The sequence below is a fragment of the Pinus tabuliformis genome, chromosome J (genome assembly GCF_031772625.1).
Source record: "Pinus tabuliformis cultivar Carrire ecotype Pingquan chromosome J, CPIR1, whole genome shotgun sequence".
NCBI lineage: Eukaryota > Viridiplantae > Streptophyta > Pinopsida > Pinales > Pinaceae > Pinus > Pinus tabuliformis.
Window position 1 is genome coordinate 88,328,265 of NC_142295.1, and position 23,631 is coordinate 88,351,895.

At 40.4% G+C, this 23,631-nt stretch overlaps 1 protein-coding gene across 1 annotated transcript; it reads left to right on the plus strand.

Annotated features, from left to right (window-relative positions):
- The first annotated feature begins 8,690 nt into the window (after positions 1–8,690).
- LOC149225646 (uncharacterized) lies at positions 8,691–9,644 on the plus strand. The gene has a single exon (XM_089379978.1). The coding sequence runs from the start codon at positions 8,691–8,693 to the stop codon at positions 9,642–9,644; it is 954 nt and encodes a 317-aa protein (XP_089236104.1).
- The last annotated feature ends 13,987 nt before the right edge of the window (positions 9,645–23,631 follow it).

A 23,631-nucleotide genomic window follows, 5' to 3' on the forward strand; every position in this document is an offset into this window, starting at 1 on the left:
AGAAATTGCAAATAATCAATAAATTATAATTAAAATAATAATTGTAATTAATAATAAAATGTATAGTAGTGTTATTTCTGGAGTGCACCCGAAATTTTGGACACAACCCTCGCACCACTCACACAGTGATGATCTCCAAAAACAACACTACTATGATTATGACCTGTGGAAGCCTACACTTTATTGTAAACCAACATTTTAACTCCAGATCTACCAAGCATCAAAAGGGATCAAATCTTTTTTCTCTTTAAAAGAGGTTTGCATCTTAAGAGATTTGATCCTTCTCAATGCTCGCTAGATCCAAAGTTAAAATGATCTAGATTGGATTTATTATTAATTATAATTACGCCAAAAAACGTTCTCTCTATGGGCTTGGGGACAACAGACACTGTTCACCCAACAAATAAGAGACCTTTATTTTCATCCTCCTCGCACCTCTCAAAATCTAACATGTGGAAATGATTTTTCATGAGCCATTTTTCCCGATTACTCCTTCACTACTTCGCCTTTTCTCAGTTACTCCACCTCCACTTCGCCTGTCTCCAATGAAGCCTAGAAATGGACCCAGAAATGGAGGATGAGGTTGAGGCTTCTTCAACTAGTGGAGCTTCTCGAGTGAGAACCTTCAAGCCCACAGGAGTCGAATTTGGAATCTAATGGAGACTGAGTCCATATCCTGAAAAGTGGAAGAGATCAATCGAGACATGGCAGGGGCGTTGGACATGCTTCTGATGGGGCTTCTCGAGGTGTCAGAGGCGGTTCGGGAGCATGCGGAGCTGGTAAGAACGCAGACTAAGAAGACCTTTGACAAGATGATATGGGAGGCTATGGTGGAGGCCGAAGAAAGGAGACTAAAGCGGGAGTTGGATGATACAATGCATTGCTTCGAGATCAAGAAAAATGTCGTATCCAAAAAAGCTTCACCTCGCGTTCCAACAACTCAGGCTCTGCACGACAGACCCAGAAATGGGAGCCTCCAATCTCCAATGAAGCCTAGAAATGGACCCAGAAATGGAGGATGAGGTTGAGGCTCCTTCAACCAACGGAGCTTCCCGAGTGAGAAATGGATGGAGGCGGTTATTTATTTCAAGTCCTTCAGGTTCAAAATTTCCAAAAACCGAAGATCTCCCAAGGAGTTTGAGAGTATGCCCTTCATCTAGGTATCTGATATGAAGTCATCACTGGATATGAGGCCCAACAACAAAATCCCCTAGATGTGTATCGTTTGATTATTGCAAGATACCGCCTGCCCTTGGCAGCATTTGTAGTCGTTCCATGACTTCAAACGTACGGAGGTGTCATCGATAATCCCAACCTTGAAGCACAACAACACCTTGAGGTCTCTTCCCCCACACTGCAGTGGCTTTGTAGTAATGGACGAGCCAATACATTTAAAAGTCAGATTTTCCAATATAATGGCAGTTGTGATGATAATAAAGAAACTGTGTTGGAGGTGTAAGGAGGCCATTAGCATTTTGGATAACAATGGAAGAATGACAAAATAATTGAAAGCGAAGAAGAGGAGGAAGATTGGAACACTCTCCTTTTGTGGCTCCTCAAAGGTGTATTAAAGGCGTCGACGTAACTGAGGAAGGCAGAAGAGGCCTTCGCTCTTCTTCGGATATAACGTGAGTGGAATTCGTGAATGGTTTCACTTGAAGATCTTGGTGATATGCTCCTTTAGAAAGAGCAATGCCTTAATAAATTCAAAACAAATGTTTTCATAAAAAAACCAAGAAGGAAGGTTAAGGAAGGAAATTTGAACAACGAAATTCAAAAGGAGGAATTTCACAGAAACTAGAGAGTGAAACTAGAGAATATTGAAGGAAGAAAGTCCTTTGTTACTATTATTCACAAAAGTAGAGACATTATTCACATAATAGCTACGAAAATAAGTGCAAACAAAATAGGAAGAACTTGTCCATTGTGATCGAAGAAGTAAAAGGAGCACATTGAGAAAGGTGCATCGATAACTTCACTTGGTGTGCCAGAAATAATGAAGGATGCTCTATACATTCACTTCAACACGACCTGACAGATGACTAGGAGAGGAGTGATCCGTTAATGAAAAAGGTATTATAGACTATGTGTGAGTTTGCTTATGTTACTTAGTGCAACGGATCGAAACGATTGTGAATAACATAAACACATAAACAATTTGAAAACACATTCAAACACATCAACACAACCAAATTTAATAAAGGAGTTCACCATACTTTCTGGCTACGTCTCTTGGTCCTTTCCCTTCCAGTGCTGACCTCTTTATTTTGTCTTCAAATGGATGTTACATGTATGAGCTCGAAAACAGAGTCTCAAATAATAAAATGAACATCACCACTGTGTTCAGCTCGAGATTTCGAGTCAAACGAGTATAAACTTGACCATATTTGGCCACTGTGACCTCCAGACCCCCTGGAATGGTCCAAAACCATAATCGTTTTTTAATCTTTCGGTGATATGGTATTAATATACCACATGCAGTTGCAATATGCGGTGAATGTGGGATAATGCGATAACATAAAATCAGAGGACCGACGGTCGTGGGGTTGACCTCGACGTTCGGCCTTTTTCCGGTGGAAATCTCGACACCAAAATAAATACAAGTTTATCATATCCTCCAAATTTCCATCGTCGATCTGTCCCATCCGATCCAACAACTATCGTGTCGTTCGCTTGCCAACTAGCCCGGACGATCTCCACCGTCGATGTGACCTGTCCAATCGAACGGCTATCGCGCAATCTCGTGTGAAATCTTGCATGACTGATATCAGACCAAGAGCGCACAAGAAAAGTGGTTTTCTCGTGCTACATGTCGCACGCCAAGCTTAATCATGTGAATTTTCGAAAAATCGTTTACCACCTTTAGGGCGTGCGAGATACCACTTCCCATTTTCTTGCTGGAACTCAAAGAAGTTAAACTTCTTTTTAATAACCACATCGCGTCCGTTTAGAACGTTAACCTACTTGCGTGTTTTGACGCGATATGCGTCGATCTCTCCTCTGATCAAACGATCATCACTTCCCTGAAATTTTCATTAGTTTTAGCAGTCTACCAAATTTCTTTCTCATCCACCACATTGGGATTTCATGCCAACATTGGGCAAATCTGGGCTGCCATGTGTCAGCACTGAATTGGCCTATGTGAACCAATCACAAATTGCCACGTCACCTTCTCTACTGACATCATCCAGAACCCGTGACTCATTCCCGGGTTGCCACATGTCCTGCTGATGTAGGCATTGACTGTTGACCGTTGACCGTTGACTTGGTTCCACTTTCATCTACATTTGAAGACTTTGATCCACAGGAAAAACTGAATCCATTTTGGATCACTCCTCCCCACTGGAAGCTTTTGGTCCACCAAAAGTTGGTTTTAGCTATCGAGTAAGTGAGGATAAAGTTCCCTCACTTTTCCAATCTCTATCCATCATGATTTTTGAGTCCAACTCGAAGATACTCAACATTTCCTCATCGCGAAGTCCTTATCCTCCTGTCAAGAACTATGTCCTCCTGTAGCTCATTGAGATACTCAGGTAAAAGATCTTCAATGGAAGGTAGCTGACCTTGCTCTTCGGGATCTTCAATCAATGCAGGTTCATACAACTGCAAGTTTTCAACATTTATGATGGAATAGATTTGCATATAAGCTGGTAGATCTAAGCGGAAAGCATTTTCACCAATTTTGTCAAGTATTTTGAAAGGACCATATCTAATTGGTTTCAACTTTTTACCTTCCCCTTGCAGTCTTTATTTGTTGATGCACAACCAGACTTGATCACCAACTTGGAAACTATGCTCAACTCGATGCTTGTCATGTCGCACCTTATACTTTGCTTGGCTTCTTTCGAGCTGTTCCTGTACTTCTTGGTGAATTTCTTAGATTTGTTTAATGAACTTGGTTGCTTTGTCCACATCATTGTGTCCATCAACTGTTATGTCTTTACCAAAGACAAAATCCAAGGGAGACTTCGGTATAAAACCAAAACAAGTCTCAAAAGGAGATCTCTGAGTAGAAGAATGTTTTGCATGGTTGTAAGCATGTTGCACATAACACAAATGCTCGTCCCAATGTTTGGGATGCTTGCTCCAATATCCTCGAAGCAACTTTATCACTATCCTATTGACCACTTCTGTCTGACCATCTGTTTGCGGATGAAATGTCGTGCTCTTCTTTAACTTTGTGTCCAGTAACTCCCATAGACTTGACGAAAATTTCCTGACAAATCGAGAATCTCGATCGAAAACAATAGAAGTGGGTAACCCAAAATGAACCCATACATTTTGAAAGAACAACTTTGCAGTTTGTTCAGCTATGACCTGTTTATTACATGGTGTCAAAATACACATCTTACTAAACCTATCCACAACTACATACAAATAATCATGACTCTTTCTAGACTTTGGCAATCCCCCAACAAAATCCATGGAAACTCTTTCCCAAGGACGAGAAGGAATTGGAAGTGGAGTATACCAGCCTAATTTTCTATTACTTGGCTTGCTTGTAGCACAGATAGTACATCCTTTAATATATCTAAAAATTGTCTCATTCTTTCATGGCCAATAGTAGAATCTTTGTAATTGTGCAACTATTTTACTTACACCAAAATGACTTGATATGAGAGAAGTATGTGCTTCTCGAATTATATTAACTCTTTCAGTTTGTGGAATACATAACTTTCCCAAATGATATAAGAGTTTGTCCTTTATAAAATAATCCAATTCTTCTATCTGCTTGCCATGGCCTAAAGTTGCATATACATCCTTAAAATCTGTGTCTTGAGCATATTGTTCGATGTAACTTTCATGAATTACCGAATTATGCTTAAGTATTGTGGATGCATTTATAATTGGTCTTGATAACATGTCTGCAACCTTATTATTTATGCCCTTCTTATATCTGATAACAAGATGAAATTGCTATAGAAAACCCATCCCCCTGTAATGTCGTGACTGTTTCAATTTAGTTTGTGAGTGTAAGTATTGTAGTGGTTGATGATCTGTATGTATGATTGTTTCTTTACCCATTATGTAATGTTTCCACTTTTTAACACTCTGAACTAATGCATACAATTCTTTATCATATGTAGGATAGTTAACTACTATTGATGTGAATGTCTCAGAATGAAAGCATATAGGCTTCATGTGCTGCATCAACACTGCCCCCATGGCATATTCACTTGCATCTGTCTCGATCTCAAATGGATGTTGAAGATCTGGCAGTGCTAGTACTGGTGTTGTACTGATCCTTTCTTTCAATGTGTCGAAGGCTTTCTGCTGTTTGCCTCCCCACTGAAACACCTGTTTCACACTTGTTAAATCATGTAAAGGAGCTGCAATCAAAGAAAAGTTAGCAATAAATTTTCTCCAATATTGCACTGCCCATAAGAAACTTCTAACTTCTGTAGCAGTATTGGGCTTAGGCCAATTTACAATGACTTCGACCTTAGAGGGATCTATCTTCAATTCACCACCCCCTACAATATAACCCAAATAATTCAAAGATGTTCTGCCAAATTCACATTTTGACAGTTTTACATAGAGATTTTCTCTTTTCAAAACATCTAAAATATGCTTTACATGCTTTACATGTTCATCCCATGTTCTACTGAAAACAAGAATATCATCTAAATAGACTATTACAAAATCATCAATGAATGGTCTAAATACATCATTCATGACTCGCATGAATGTAGCTGGAGCGTTAGTTAAGCCAAAAGGCATAACCATCCATTCATAGAGTCCTTGCTTCGTTTTGAAAGCAGTCTTCCATACATCCTGTTCTGCAACTCTGATCTGATGGTAGCCGCTTCGCAAGTCCAATTTAGAGAAGTAAACTGCATCTTTTAATTGATCTAACAAATCATCAATATGAGGAAGAGGATAACAATTCTTTATTGTGATTTTATTTAATGCTCTAAAATCAATGCACATTCTCCACGAACCGTCTTTCTTTCACACTAACACAATAGGTGATCCGCACGGTGATGTGCTTGGTCAAATAAACCCTTGATTGAGCAACTCCTGTACCTGCTTCTTTATCTCTGCATTCTCTAGAGTTGATAACCTGTACATTCCAATGTTAGGTAGTGGAGCATCTTGATGCAAATAAATCCCATGTTCTATCTCTCACTTGGGTGGAAGCCCTTTAGGCTCTTGAAACATAATATCATAATCAGAAACAACTTTAACTATATCTGCTTTCTGTTTAGGATTACAGCCTTAGAAAGCATCGAATTTATCAATATCCTTTGCTTTTACAATCATAAGTAAAAATTGTTTACTTGAATTTACAATTCTTTTCATCTGTCCTGAATTTATGAGAGAGAAATTATCTTTGAGTTTATGAGCCCTTACAATATATTCAGTTCCATCCTTAGTGAGTTGATACTTATTTTCAGTTCAATAGAAGATAGCATTTTTATTGTACAAGTATGAACTTCCTAATACAATTCCACATATGTCCAATGGGACTATGTCTAACTCAACCTCATCTACAAACTTTGACCCAATAGCAAAACGAAGTTTACATTGTTTCGTAACTTGTAGCTTAGTTTTATCACACACCCAACCTAATGGATATGGATTTTTATGAGGTTTTGTTTCTAGACCCAACTTCTTTACAATTGCTTCAGAAATCAAATTAACTTGTGACCCACTATCAAATAATGTATCAATTTTAGTATGCTTGGAAATGAATCTAATATGAAATAGCTCATTTCCTTTCCTCTCATCATTATCATTATCAACAGAATGCGAAGAAGTACTTGTAGATGCTTTAGAATCTATACCTTTTATACCTGTAGCTGTAATCGTTGTCTCGTCACCTGAATCTGAGTAGCAACATTCTTTCGCTCTTTACTCCCGAACTTCTTAGGTTTCAATTCCAGATGCAATGACCAACAGTGTGCCTCATCGTGTCCTTCCTTCTTACAATGAGTGCATGAAGGTTTATCCTTCTTCACAGTGTTTGTTTTCTTCTCCTTCCATTTAAGTTTCTTCTTGCCTTTATTCTTGCTTTCAATAGGTTTGGATGATTTCCCAGCATCTTGGGTTACATTTTTACCTCTAGCTTCTAGATGAGTTGCTTGAACTGATACATCATCTAAGCTATTTGGATTAAACATGAGTATGGTATGCCTCAAATAACTACGAAGACCACCTATGTATTTCAACAATGTCTCTGGTGAGTCCAATGATATGCCTAATGTTAAAGCTCTCTTACGAAATTCCTAAGTATAACTTTGAACACTTTGACCTTTTAATTGACGTAGTGTTTACTAACTCATCATTGCTTGTTGCATATAAGCCAAAGGGTAAAATTGTTTTTTAATAGCATAAACAAATTCATTCCAAGTTGAAATGATTTTACCATGCTTTTGGAGATCTGCTTGTGTCTTGCCTTCCCACCATACAAGTGCGGTTCCTCCAAGTCGAAGGCTAGCAAGATGGATCTTTTTCCTTTCTGAAACAACTTTCTACAGCCTGGAATATACTTAAATTTGTCTTATCCAATTATCAAGCTTTTCAGCATTAAGTTCTCCATCATAAATTGGCAATTCAAATTTTACATCTAATTTCATCAATGAGGATTTCTTCTTTTTCTTTTTAGAAGAACTAGTTTTATGAGAAGAAGACGATGATGACGATGATGGTGATGATGGAGGAGATGGTGGAGGAAGTTTTTCCCTTGTCTCTTTATCTAGAGGAACAAAAAGAAAAGGTTCCTTTGTTCCTTTGTCTGGTTTAGGTGATGAAGTGCCTTCACCTTTACCCTTTTTAAACTCATTATACATCTCTTCCACCATTGCATGTATCGTCATGAAACTATCCAAGAATTGGGATTCTGACCCAAGTGGAGTTTCATCTGCCATCCTTCTTTGTGAAAAGACCCTTCCAATCTCTAGATTTGCCTCAACAAGTTCACCTTCACCTCGTCTGAGCCTCAACCTAGTAAGCATTCAAATCTCCACACAAACTTGTCAAACCTTAAAAACCTTGCTGCTCTGATACCACTTGATCCGTTAATGAAAAAGGTATTATAGACTATGTGTGAGTTTTCTTATGTTACTTAGTGCAACGGATCGAAAAGATTGCAAATAACATAAACACATAAACAATTTGAAAACACATTCAAACACATCAACACAACCAAGTTTAATAAAGGAGTTCACTAGACTTTTTGGCTACATCTCTTGGTCCTTTCGCTTCCAGTGGTGACCTCTTTATTTTATTTTCAAATTGTTGCTACAGGTATGAGCTCGAAAATAGAGTCTCAAATAAGAAAATGAACATCACCATTGTGTTTAGCTTGAGATTTCGAGTCAAACGAGTATAAACTTGACCATATTTGGCCACTGTGACCTCCAGAGCCCCTGGAATGGTCCAAAACCATAATCGTTTTTTTTATCTTTCGGTGATATGGTATTAATATACCACATGCAGAGTCAAACATAGCAAATTCTGAATGATAGGGAATTTGCGATCGAAGACCTAGCCGCCGACCCAGCTCTGCGATCCTGGCCGCAGGCCAGCCTCAGCCCTCTGTGCTGCATCGGAGGACTTCTCAGGCGACGGTGCTCCGAGGAATTTGTCAAACGACCTACCAGCTTGAGAGAGCAGAGAGTTTGGGCTTCCGGGTGCATGCCTGCGCGGCCCCGCGGATGTAGAGTTTCACTAGCAGAGACTCTCCCATGGAATCCAGCGGGGGCCCTGCCCCTCCACTCAACCCGCCTCCGGAGATTTCTGCATTCAAAGCATTGATTGCCGCAAGTTCGAAGCACCCTCCCACGACTAGTCAGCAGAAGTTTGTCAAGAAACTAGATTCGATCCCTACGATTGCCCTTCCTGAAGAAGAAACATGCAAAGCTGCTCTGAATCTCGCTGAGAGAGGGTTAATAGGCCAATTTACGAGCCTCTGGCCATCCCCAAAGTCGGTAGAGGACTGGACTCAAAGAAACTGGTCTCCCTTGATTAAAGAGGGGGTCAAGAGCTATTTTGTGGGCAAAGGATTCTTCATATTCGTCTTCGAAAACCCAGATGATAGAAGCCTCATCTTCAGAAATGGCCCTTATTTCATGGGACCGCAAGCCCTGTACCTAAACAAATGGTCTCCCGACTTTGATCCCTCCCAGGACGTCCCCTCCGCTGTCCCAGTTTGGGTGCGACTTCCCCATTTGCCCCTCCACTGCTGGAACCAAAAAACCTTCCAGATCATTGGTAACGCTCTTGGAAAGTACATAGACCAAGCTGCAAGAAAAGACCAGTACTCATGTGCCCGAATCTGTGTAGAAGTCGATCTAGAAGAGGGTTTGCCTGAAGCAATTAAGCTCACTGTGGTTGGGTGGACACACGTCCAGGAACTGGATTACGAACAGCTCCCTTTCAAATGCAGACACTGCCATGGTCACGGTCATTTTGCAAAGCACTGCAAGAAAAAGGCAGAGGAGCAGGCAGACAAAATAAACGAGGAACAATGGACAGTAGTCCAAAAAACTGCCCACCAGAAAAAGGGAAATGGCAAAGGGTACACCTCTGGAGCTCCAGGCAGTTCCAAGACCAATCAAGAAAAGGATGCAACCCCGAACGACTCAGAAAAACTCAGATCAACCCAGCAGGCACGATTCAGGAAAATAAGGAACATATAGAAGTCCCTCCTTCCAACAAAGAAGGGAAGAAGCTATACAGGTTGAGGCCTCACAAGGTAGCCCCTCCAACCCATCTTATGCTGAAGTAACAAGGAAAAAACCAGTAGATAGTTCGGGTTCTTCAGAGGATGAAGCCTTCGAGCGTCCCTCCAGAAGAGCAGGCAGGAAATCCCGCAAAGAATTAAGGGAAGAGGAGGTTGAAAGACTCAAAGTTCAAGGAAGCCAGTCCACCATAGAAATGTCCATTGGAAGAAACACCAGACCAAGGCCTTCAAAGGGAGGCCCTATTCCCCCCCTCAAGTAAATTATGAAGCTCGCCTCTTGGAACTGCAGAGGATTGGGGAACGCCTCTAAAGCTAAAGCAGTCATGAATCTCCTGAAAATAGAACCCTCAGACATCCTCATGCTCCAAGAGACGAAGATAGAAGGCCGAGCGCTTCTAGACATCAGCAAGTCAAAGTGGAAGAAAAGCGCAGGCAAAGCAGTAAGTTCAAGGGGATCTTCTGGAGGGCTGGCAACTCTTTGGACATAAGATTTATTTTTGCTAAAAAAATATCATGAAACCCAGCACTGGATTACGAAGCTGACACATTGTGCAAGTAAGCTGACTATCTCTCTATTTAATCTTTATGTCCCTGTCACTTACTTTGAAAAACGAGAATGCTGGACCTCCCTCTCAGCATTTTTAGAACAGCATAATCCAAGTAATATTATCATAGCAGGTGATCTTAATATAGTCCTGAAATCAAAAGAGAAAAGGGGCAGCTCCAACAGCAGAGATCCTATGCTGACGTTTGTGGAAGAACCCTCTCAACAATGGGATCTATTAGACTTCATTCCCATACGCGACCTTTACACTTGGTCCAATAACAGATCTGGGTCAGATCATATCTCTGCACGCCTGGATCGATTTCTGGTCCAAGGCTCCCTTATGATGGATAAAAAGATAATCAAAACCAAAATTCTACCTAAGCTGACCTCTGACCACAAGCCGATCCAGCTTCTCCTTGAAGACGAAGAAGATCTAGGCCCTCTACCATTCCGCTTCAGCCCCTTATGGATTGAGAGAGAAGGCTTTATCGACACTGTAAAAGAAGCCTGGGCCAAATCATTCTCAGGGTCCTCAAGTTTTGTTTGGGAGCAAAAACTGAAGGCCACAAAACAAGCTCTGAAGGAGTGGATAAGGAAACCAGTCCCTACTCCAACCAGCATAAGGAAAGAAGCAGTGTATACTTTGGAGACCCTGCAAACAGATATGGAAAGCAAAGAGATTACAGCGGATCTTTTGGAACAAGAAATAAAGGCTCAATGCTCAACCTATCGATCCTTCCGAAAAGAAGAAGAATATTGGAGAATCAAATCCAGGAGTCTGTGGCTAAAAGCAGGGGATCGGAACACCTCCTTCTTCCACAGACAATATAGAGCCCGGTTGTCCAGGAACCACATCTCAGAAATAAAGACAACAGAGGGCCATGTCAGCAAAGGCTTCACCCAAGTCAAAGTTGTTGCGGACAACCACTTCAGAAATCTTTTTAGTGAGGGAACTCAGGCCTCCGAGGGGGAAATAGTAGAATTCCTCTCGAACATTCCTCATCTAATCAGACCTGAAGACAATGCTGCTCTCACCAGCGAGGTAACAGAGGAGGAAATCATCAAAGTTATCTGGTCCATGGAATCAGATAAGGCTCCGGGCCCAGACGGATTCACGATTCATTTCTATAAAGTCTGCTGGAACATCATCAAAATAGATCTCCAAAAAATGATAAAGGGGTTCATGAGTAAAGCTAAGATCAGTGGAGGAACCAACTCCACTTACCTAGCATTAATCCCCAAAGATTCCAATCCGGAAACATTTGCCAGATTCAGACCCATATCACTTTGTAATGCATCTTATAAAATATTGGCCAAACTGTTAGCAAACAGGATCAAGCCTCTGCTCAAGAGGCTGATCTCCAGTCCCCAAGGTGGCTTCATGGAAGGCAGGCACAAACTCGACAATGTCATTCAAGTCCAGGAGACAATCCACTCCAGCAAAAAGCGAAAAGAGAAAGGTATGTTGATTAAATTAGACATGGCGAACACGTTTGATAGAGTTAATCGCTCTTTCCTCATCAAGGTTCTCCTCTCCTTCGGCTTCTCTCCCCATTTTGTCCAGCTTATAAATTCCTACATCGATAACCCTTGGATCGCCCCCCTTGTCAATGGTCGTCCCTCTAATTTTTTCCAAGCATGGAGAGGCATCAGGCAGGGATGCCCTCTCTCTCCTTTCCTGTATATCTTAATGGCAGATTCCCTCAGTAGAAAACTCACAGTTAAAAGAATTGTTGGCTTTATCCCTGGTCTCAAATCCTCCTCAGATGTCGTTCCTCTGAATCATGCACTCTTTGCAGATGACTCACTTCTCCTCGGAGGTGCATCCCCCAAAATTGCCAAAGTCTTTGATTCGGTCCTAAAAAGCTATTGCAGAGTTTCAAGTGCTCTTGTCAATGAGAGAAAGAGTGAAATCTACAGCTGGAACACAGGTCAACAAGAGCTCATTAACATCTCGAACATTCTGGGGTTCAGAGGTCATGCTAGTTGGGAGCGTATTAAATATCTCAACCTCCCTATCACAAATGGAGTCAATAGAAGGTCACTCTGGACAGATATCATTTGTAAAATCAAAACAAAAATAGCAGCATTGGGTGGCTAGTGGTTAACCAAAGGAGGAAAAGTCATTTTAATCAAGTCTCAGTTGTCCGCGCTCCCAATCTATCAAGCCGCATTCTTATTGGCCCCTAGAAACATCATGGAGCAGATATCTAAATTATTAAGGGACTTTTTATCGCAAGGAGTGAAAGGTAATAAAGCAAGTTGCATTTAGCAAATTGGGACTTGGTTAGACGGCCGATCGCAGAGGGGGGTCTCCAAATTTGAGATCCCTCCCTTGTTAATCTAGCGTTGGGAGGAAAACTCCTCTGGAAAATGGCTCACGAGCCCAACCACCCGACCAGCAACACATTGCTGTCTAAATACGCTCGCAATTCGTCCTACAGAAACCTGCAATTTGATTCCTCTGTCAACAGTACGCATGTCTGGAAACTCTGTTGCAAAAGCAGCATTTTTTTTAATAAATCCTTGTACATAGTGTCGGGCAATGGCAAGCATATTAATTTGTGGCAGGACAGAGTAATGGGGAGCGATCCGTTAGAGGGGAACGAGGATATTGTCGACATCAGAGAATGGCTGATACACGCAAGCAAAAACAGTCTATACGACCTCTCGGTTTGGGATTGCCGGGGAGAATGGGCCAGTTGGGATTTCAATGGCGTCCCAGATTGGTTAACACCCCAAAAAAATCTTCTTGTTGAACTGTTGGAAGGCTCCACACCTAAAAAATGCCATATGAGAGACAGCTAGGCTTGGGGACTGTCAGGCACCTATACCGCAGCAGCAAGGTACAAAGCTCTTCAGGACCCAAAGAACAACAGTCACTCTCCGGCCTTCTGGAAGCTAGTCTGGGACAATCTAGCTCTCCCTAAAGTGAATTTCTTTTTCTGGACGCTGGTGCATAACAAACTTCTTACAGGAGACAATCTAGAGAAAAGGAATATTGCAGGGCCTCATAGGTGCGAGCTATGCAGAAGCAACCTTGAAACTGCCCAACACTTATTTCTGGAGTGCAATTTCGCTAAGGAAGTATGGGGTCTCACTCTTTTGGATCTGCAGATTCCTGCTTTCCCTCAGAGCACTGTTGCTGAACTGTTCGCCTCTTGGAGCAATTTCTATCCTCATAGCATCCCCACCAAATCCTTCTGGCGTAAAATTTGGACAGCAATCCCCAAATTTGTTTGCTGGCAGCTATGGTTGGCTCGTAATGACCAAATCTTTAATGGAAATAGACACTCCCCTCTTCAGGTTGCAGTTAAAGCTAAAGCATTCCTCTTGGAAGTAGCCCAACAGCAGTTCTTCAAAGAAGATCCACTGCTCCTTCCTGAAGAAAGGAGATGGCTTTGCCCCCTTGAGCCTTCTCCTCGTAAGCTCCTCCTCACTCCTCAAACAGCAAATCCGGAATGGAGAATAAGAGATCCCGAGGAATTTTTCATAAACTGGTGGAGATCCAAAAAACTCACCACAATCTTCTTTGACGGGGCCTCCAAAGGAAACCCCGGGAACGCTGGTGCTGGAGGGGTCATTTACTCTTCGGATGGGATTTCAAGAGACTGCTTCTACTGGGGTCTAGGCCAGAAAACCAACAACCAGGCAGAGATTTTTGGTCTCCTCAAAGCTTGTCTAATAGCAAGAGAAAAGGGGGTTAAAGACCTCCAAGTCTTTGGAGATTCAGAGATACTAATAAAAAAATTAAACACGGAGGACCTCTTCAACAATGCTAGTCTCAATAAAATTCTGGGCAGATTGAAAAGAGTCCTTCAAGAATTCACCTCCTACAAGTTCTACCACATTCTTAGAAATCTGAATGGCGAAGCGGACCAGATGGCGAACAAAGGATGCTCACTCATGAAAGGGCAGCTACTTATTAACGACGATAACTTCTTTCAAATTCCTTGAAAATGTTGTAACTCAAAAGCTGAATTTGCTGGCTGTTTTCTTTGTAACTGGGGCTGCCTCGGCAAAGACCCCTCCTATCTTTTTCAAATAAATAAAACACATAACCGTTACAGTTAAAAAAAAATATACCACATGCAGTTGCAATCTGCGGTGAATGTGGGATAATGCGATAACATAAAATCATAGGACCAGCAGTCGTGGGGTTGACCCCGACGTCCGACCTTTTTTCGGCAGAAATCCCGACACCAAAATAAATACAAGTTTATCATATCCTCCAAATCTCCACTGTCGATCTGTCCCATCTGATCCAACGACTATCGTGTCGTCCGCTCGCCAACTAGCCCGGACGATCTCCACCGTTGATGTGACTCGTCAAATCGAACGGCTATCGCACAATCTCACGTGAAATCTCGCACAACAAATATTAGACAGAGAGTGCGTGAGAAAAGTGGTTTTCTCGTGCTACATGTCACACGCTAAGGTTAATCGTGTGAATTTTCGAAAAACAGTTTACCACCTTTAGGGCACGCGAGATACCACTTCCCATTTTCCTGTTGGAACTCAAAGAAGTTAAACTTCTTTTTAATAACCACATTGCGTTCATTTAGAATGTTAACCTGCTTGTGTGTTTTGACGTGATATGCGTCGATCTCCTCTGATCGGACGATCACCACTTCCCTGTGATTTCCGTTAGTTTTAGCAGTCTAAAAAATTTCTTTCTCATCCGCTACATTGGGATTTCATGCCAACATTGGGCAAATCTGGGCTGCCATGTGTCAGCACCGCATTAGCCCGTGTGAACCAATCACAAATTTCCATGTCACCTTCTCTGTTGACATCATCTAGAACCCGTGACTCATTCCCAGGTTGCCACGTGTCCTGCTGATGTAGGCATTGACTGTTGACCGTTGACCGTTGACTTGGTTCCACTTTCATCTGCATTTGAAGACTTTGATCCAGAGGCAAAACTGAATCCATTTTGGATCAAGGAGATTGGTCTTACAGTTTGCCCCATCTAATATGGGAGATAATATGTTTGGAGATGACAAGACTGTAGTTTATTAATTGTGCAAATTTGGTATAAGTAAAAAATTAATTTGTATATACAACTCAACATGCCAAGAATTTACCTGAAACTCAACCATTGAATCACATCGCAAAGTTGGAAACTTAAAAAGACAATTTTCACCTGTTGTATCCCATGCATTCTTGTAAAGGAAAATACAATAATAACCTCGATCAAAAAATCATTTAGATATGAACAATAATCAAGAAAGTAATATTTATAAAACATAATACCGCATGAGATGTTGATGAGTAGGTGCTAAGGGTGGACAATAAAGAGGAGAATGGTTTGCAGTTCACATGATGCATTTCCCAGGCAATTAGAAATTTTAGAAGAGACTTACAATTGGAAGGTCTTGTCAAAACAACCTATGAAACAATTCTGCAGCTAGAAAGTTGAACATCCAAAACCAGTTCCTTTAATACATCCAATGCAATAGTATCAATCACTACTGTAGATATCCAATTCAACTCCCAAACAAGTGGTTTCCATTCATTTTGTCCAGGTATCCTATCAATCAGAGTAACATCAAAGCGAATCTTGAAATAATGAGTGTGGATAGAACCTATAGCTGTTAGATAGTTGAACACCCAAACTCAAATCCTTTAATGCCCAAAACCAAATCGTTTAATGAATGTCAAAATTTTGCTCGAACAAACTTGATGGAAATAAAACACACCGGAAATTAGGTAGGACCAAAATTCTGTATATACAACCCTATAATCCAATGCTTTGGGTAAAGCAACAATGAACATAAAATGGCAAGTGTTAATGTATACAACACATAGCATCACATGTGATGGGCGCGTGCTAACACGCGTTAATATAAAATTATTTTAATGAAAATGACATTAAAAAAATAATAATATCTAATTTATAGAATAAATATTTTAATACCAAAATTTTCCATATATATTTTTTTAATCTCCTTTAAAATTCATATATATATTTTTAATCTCCTTTAAAATTCCATAAGATTAAGTAAACAAAAATCAAAGAATTTCATTTATAATAATAAAAGAGGAATATGAAATTCTATTCAACAATTATTTTAATCAAATTTACTTAAAAAAAGGTTTTTTGAATATTGATTTATATTTTTATTCTTTAAATTAAATGAAATTAAATCAAATTATTATAGTAATGTTATTTTTGGATATCTTCATTGTGTATTTGGTACAATGATTGTGTCCAAATTTTGGGTGGACACTCCACCCATCCTCATCGATCAAATGAAGCAAAATTATTATACAATAATGAAAATAAGATTATATAATTGACACGAAATGAGAGGAGAATGTAAAGTTTCATAGGTCAAAAATGAACATTAGAATTTAACCATCAAAGCTCGATCTGGTCAATCAAAAGAATGCAAAGAAATTTTAAAGTATACATTAAATAATGAGTTTTAATTCCATATTCTTGTGGAACCCCCTACATTGGTGAGACTGGTTGTTCTATTTCTCAGAGAATTCAAGAGCACGTGTTAGACACTATAGGAATCACTCCTCTGCTCTTGCGGAACATGTTGAATTGTCGAAACACCATATTTGCTTAGAGGATTCTAAGGTCCTCGATAGAGTTGATCATTTCCATCACAAAAAATTAAGATAAGCCATTGAGATTGAAAAGAGAAGTAAAACTCTTATTAGGGACGATGGATGGAAGTTAAGTAACTCATGGGTCCCTTCTGTTTATTCTTAACCCCCTGGATTTTTCTCCCCTCCTTTGTTTCCTTCTCTTGTTCGTGTATGTGTTTGTTTTGTTCTATGATCTTTTTTCTTTTATTTGTTTTGGTTTTATTTTGAATCTTGTTTAGTGGTTTTTTCCCCTTTCTTATTAGATAGATATAGTTTTCAATCCATCATCATTTATTATTAATATATTTTTAAATAGATATTTGATTCTTAATATATTATAAGGTAAAATAATAAAAAATGTTAAAGTCATAATTTTTCTAATTAAATTATAAATTAAATTAATTAAAAATAAATTCGAAAATTACTAATAAATTAATCACTTTTTATCCATTAAGGTATTTATTTATTTATTTTTCTTTTTGACCGTTGGAAATTTACCGTTGCATCTCTGATATAAATTAGTGATTTGTTGATCTTGCTCCTCATCCTTGTCCTGATGATGAACCTAGATAGAGGTTCGAAACATGTTGATTCTAAATTTTCTTTGTGATTTCTCCGGAAGATCTTCTTAAATCATGAATCACAGAAGCATCCATTCTGAGATTTTAAATTAACAATTATATATATAGATATATAGATATATATAACAATTAATTTATTTTAAATTATAATTGAAAATAATTGTGGTCAGGGCTCTTGTTCATTTGTATGCCAAATATAGCAATACAAACTTAACAAGTCATGTGTTTGAAACATTGTGAGAAAGACAGATAGTCTCATGGAATTCAAAAATTATAGGTTACTATCTGAATGGAAATTGCAATGATGATATGACACCCTTCCATCAAATGGAAGAGGCGGGGATCAGGGCAAATTTGGTAACTAGGAATCTGATGATTGCAGGGTTGCCTCTTTTGATTGGAGTTGTAGTGGCATTTGCAAGTCTGCAGAGAAAATTAATGAAGTGCATTTCCACTACAGGGAAAGTGGCAATGTTGTATGGAATGCATCTTTGTAGGGCTTAATCTCAACTACCAAAGGAGTTGACATCACCATTAGCACATTAAGCGTATGTATCCATCACTATATGATTAGATAGGAGAAGCAAGATTCATACAAGTTGAGACTAATACCTATCAAATTGCTTTCATCTCCAGTATAAATAGTGAAATTTGTTTGATATTGATATATGATTTCCATTTGTATGCAGCTCAAGTCAGATTTGGATAAGGAGTGTTTCTCACAAGGTAAGGGTTTTTCCTTCTCTTGCCATGGAGATGACCATAAACAAAAACCCTGGGATTTTACTTCAACTACTCTTATATTGCCCTTTTTGCCAGCTACCTGATGGCATTTGTGAAACCGACAGGGAGATTGTTGCTCACTGGCAACAAATAAAGAACACATATTATGCACCTGAAAAGTCACCTCTTGTTGACTCTAACAATGACTTTGTTCCTAAAATGCAACCCCATTTCTTGATTATTGCCTTCCACATTCCCCGTTGATCCTATCGGTGTTCCTTTGCACCTCTCGGTGTAATTACTAGTTATAATTATTAATAAAGTGTAGACTTCCACAATCCATAATTATAATAGTGTTATTTCTGGAGATCATCAATGTGTGCATGGTACGAGGATTGTATCCAAAGTTTCTGGTGGACAAATAATAATTGTTATTAATAAATAAAATGTAAAGTAGTGTTGTTTTTGGAGTGTCCACCCAAAACTTTCTACAAAATCCTCACACCACTCACACAGTGATGATCTCCAGAAACAACCCTACTATGAGTATGAACGATGGAAACCTACACTCTATTATAAACCAGTCTAGATCCATTTTAACTCTAGATGTACCAAGCATCGAGAGGGATCAAATCCCTTTTCACTCTAGAAGAGGTTTGTATCTTAAGTGATTTGATCTCTCTCAATGCTTGGTATATCCAAAGTTAAAATAATCTTGGTTGGTTTTATTATTAATTATAATTATAACTATTAATTATAATTATTGTAACACACCACCTCTTGATCCCAACCATAACTAAGGTTAGGGGAAGGCCGTTTTTGTGCTGACCCAACTCCTAGGGTAGTGTTATGGAAATGGGGTCTAAATTTTTCACTTCTCATTACTCCTTCAATACTCAAAATGATCAATACCATCGCATTTGTCTCATTGAGATGATTCCAACGATGTACAATTTTTATTTTTTTTAACAGAAACGGGTATGAGGCTTTCATTAACTAATTGGCAAAATGCCATAGATTCGGTTACAATAGCTGAGACTGGTTTCTTGAAATTTCTCCAACCAGCTGAACATGGCACACTCACTTATGAATCTCATTTTTTTACAATTTTTTTCTTGATCTTTTCCAGCTGATTTCCCAAGCTTATGTATACAAACGAATTGCTTCAGCAAAAGACGATAGAACATAGCAATTTTTAAGGGATTGGGTCCCATGAGACTTCATTGTCTCTGAGGATAGTTCCAGCATCTAACTGGGCTGCCTTATTTGCTTCTACATCTGCTTCTTTATTGTTGTTTCTTAGGACATGGAAAAATTCTAGCTTCAGAGATTTGATCATGCCTTTAGTTCTTGAGATTGTCCTAGCCAGCCGAAGATCTACCAAATTTGTTTTGGTCAACATAGCATTAATAATGACTTGTGAATCTCCCAATACAATTGCTTCTGTGTGTCCCAGGGTCTTAAGCGTTTTGATCCCTTGGAACAGCGCCATGACTTCAGCTTGGATACTAGTGGTGTGGCCTAGACCTCATGCAAATCTGTGTGTGGAAGAATCTTTTGGGTTTATAATTATGCCTCCTGCTCCAGCTCTTCCTGGATTTCCCTTAGCTGCCCCGTCGAAGAACAGGGAGGGAAGGGCTTGATTGGATAACCAAGCTTGAAACTCTGCTCCGTTTTTCCTTATTTGCCAGTCTTTAAGGCATCTGAGAGGTATCATCGACGTTTGGAAGCTAAGATTGAGAGCGGCTCCGAACTCTCTGTCATCTTGGCTTAGGTTTGTGTCATCATTTTTATCACTCAGCCATTCATTTAACTTCCCCTTGACTGTATTTGCAACTACCTTGTAGTTGTGATCCTTACCTCTGAAGATCCTTTTGTTTCTCTCCAACCAGGTTTTCCAACTGATAAATTTGGGCAGGGCAGTCCAAGCAAGTTTGACAATCTTGTTTTTTGGACCTGGGCCTGGGAATCTTGCCAACCACCCTTTGAACAAATTCGGGACAGCGTGGGGAAGGATGAGCATTGAATTCCACGATCTGAGGAGCTCCTGCCAGACTTGGACTGTGAATTTGCAATTCAGAGAAATATGACCAGCAGTTTCAGAATTTTCTTTGCATAGAACGCATCTTGATGGACCATGGAAACCCCTTTTCTGTAGCCTATCTTCTGTTAATATTTTTTGATGGCATAGCAGCCAACAGAAGAAGTCAATCTTTGGAATAGTGGGGAAATTCCAAATGTTGTTCCAAGGCGCCGGATTGGGGGGAACGTGGGGTCTCTCCCTGATTTTGGTGTAGCCCTGTGATACCGAATAACCAAACTGTTTTTCTCCCCAGCCTCTCGAATCCTTCTTTTTTGCATGCGTAGGGGCAGCTCCATGGAGTAGCTGAAGCAGCGTGGCATATTCTGGCATCCACGCAGCTGGGACATCTGATTTCCAGCCTGCCCAACTATCGCCATGCCAGGTCGATATATCCCATAGCGTTTTAATGTTGGCCTCGTCCATCCACGTTTTCAACTCTCTGCTTAGGCTCGAGTTTGATAGAGGAGGTCTGTTCATAATGTTATCCTCCCAAATTTTGATGAGTTTACCATTCCCAGGAATCCAATAGGCGTTATCTCTTATAAGTGGCCCGACTTTGGAGATTAGGTTGCTGAGAGGGGTTCTGAAGTGCTCTTTTTGTTGTTCCAAACACCTGAGTCTCTGGCCTCTGAAGTATTTCTTCCACAGCACCAACTGAACCCAACCAGGCTTTGGCGCTATAATCTTCCAAATTAGTTTGGCTCCCATTGCTAAATTCTGAGTGTTTAGATCTTTAAAATTTAGTCCTCCTTCTTGTAACGGCCTTGAGACTGTTTCCTAGTTTACTAAAGAGAGCCTTTTCTCATTATTCTTGCCTCCTTTCCAAAGGAATTTTCTGATTAGCTCCTCTATGCTTTTTATGATTCCCATTGGTGCCAAAAGAACAAAAAATTGAAAGAGAGGCAAGCTGCTCAACACTGATTTAATTAGCACTGATTTCCCGGCCAAGTTGAGCCATGTTGACCCCCAGGCCTGCATTTTGGCTTTGATTTTTTCAATCTGAGGGAGCCAATCCTTGCTTGTAGCTCTCTTATGAAAGACAGGTAGCCCGAGGTATTTGAAGGAATTCCAAGATGCTGAAGCAGCAAAGCCCAGACATCTGGCTATGGCACTAGCAGCAACTGTCGGGACGTTCCAGCAATAAGTATGGCACTTACCCCTGTTTAATTCACTGCCTGAAGCTTGGCAGTAGTCTTCCAGAACTTCTTTGAATTTCCTTGCCATCCGTTGAGAAGCAGCCCCCAGGAGCAGCGTATCATCTGCAAAGAGGGCATGGTTGATACTTTTTGTCCCTCTTGCTATGCATAACCCAGCTATCTCTTGGTCTTGTTGTTTCCTGTTTAAGTGGAAGCTAAGGACAGAGGCTTGCAGCACGAAGAGGAGAGGTGACAGGGGGCACCCCTGCCTCAGCCCTCTAGATGCTTTAAAGAAATCTGCAGCCCTGCCATTCACAAGAGGGGCAATCCAGGGTTCAGAGATACAAGCTTTGATCCATTTAATGAAATTTTGTCCAAAACCCAATTTGTACATTACATCAAACATAAATTTATGTCTCACACGATCAAATGCATTAGCTAGATCGAGTTTAATAACCATACCTCGTACTTTGCGGCGCTGACTCGAGTGGATCGCCTCTTGGACCAAGATAAAATTGTCTACCAACTGTCTGCCTTGAATAAAGTCGCCTTGGTTCTCCGGGATGACTTTAGGGAGGATTTTCTTCAATCTGTTTGCTATAACTTTAGTGTTCACTTTGTATCCAATGTTGGATAGGGATATTGGACGGAATCTGTTGAAGGTGTTAGCGCCTTTTTCTTTGGGAATAAGGGCGAGAAAAGCTGAGTTTGTACAGGCCCCAATTTTCTTGCATTCTTGGGATTTTTGTATCATTTTCATAAAATCCTTCTCCACTATCTGCCAGCATACTTGAAGAAACCTGGGTGTGAATCCATCAGGACCCGGAGCTTTGTCGGGTTCCATAGCAAACAGCACTTCTTTGACTTCCATTGTCGAAATTTTATCTTCTAGCATCTGGTTCATCTTTGCGGTGATGAGCTTGGGGACATTGTCTAACAAATTGCCGTTTTGGGTGATCCCCTCGACTTCAGAATACATTTTTTCAAAGTGTTTTGATGCAGCCTTCTTGATGCTGACGAAGTCTTTTAAGGTGTTCTCCTCATTTTTAATTTCTGAAATACTGTTACGACATTTTCTAGCTTGGGCCTGCTTATGAAAAAAGGAGGAATTACGGTCTCCAACCTTGAGCCATAGACTCCTTGACTTGAGCCTCCAAAATTCCTCTTCTGCCAGGCGTACCCTATGGAATTTTTGCTGCAACTGGTATTCCTTGTCTAGCTCTTCTTTGGTGATATCGGCAACTTCCAGATGAAGGTGCTGAATTTCCAGATCTTTTTGAATTTTTTTCCTGTCCACTGCAGGGTTAGGTAAGGTTTTTACCCAACCCTTTAGCATCTTTTTTACCCTGCGCAGCTTTTCTTCCCAAACAAAGAATGAAGATCCCTTGACCGGCTCCTTCCAGCATTCTCTAATCTTTTGCATGAAATCTGCCTCTTTGGTCCATAGGGAACTAAACCTGAATGGTATAGGCCCTAGATCCTTAGAAGGAATCAGTTCTAGACAGATGGGCTTATGATCCGAGACACTGCTTTGGAGGATGCGCATTTTAGCCTCCAGCCCCAAGAGAAGGAAGGAGCTTTGGACCAGAAAACGATCCAGTCGTGCTGCTATGTATCCCGGCCCCACTCTCTTGTTTGACCAGGTGAACGTGCCTGTGACTGGTTTTATGTCTAGCAAGTCCCATTCTTGCATGAGATCTTCGGCCCATTCTCTTGCCGGATCCCTGACTATGATGCCTCCTCTTTTTTCTGAGGCTCGGAGTGTGAGATTTAAATCTCCGGCAATGATAATATTCCCCAAATTTTCTAGATCTGCTAGGTTTTTGATGGAATCCCAACAATTCTTTTTCTCACCTGCATTGTTAGGAGCATACACATTGAATATACAAATAACCTCCTTTGTTTCTAGATGCTGTAATTTTAAAAAGATCCAATGGGTATTTAGGGATTCAGAAATTAGTAAAAACTTGTTTGAGTTCCAGAGTGTCCCAAGTCCTCCCGACGCTCCCCGGGCCGACACTGCATGCGCTCCATTCTTTTTCCACCATTTTTTGCTTGCTTGGAGGAAGGTTGATTCCTCCAACTTGGTCTCCTGGATGAGGAGGATATCTGGGGATTCCAATCTTATTAAGCTGCTCATTGCTTCTTCCTTTGCTGAGGTACCCATTGTTGAGATTGCAACAAGATGATGGAGCTTAGTGAAAAGAGTCGCCTTCACTAAGTGGGCCCGCAGGCTATTTTTGGCGCAAGTCTATTTTTAGACTATGTCT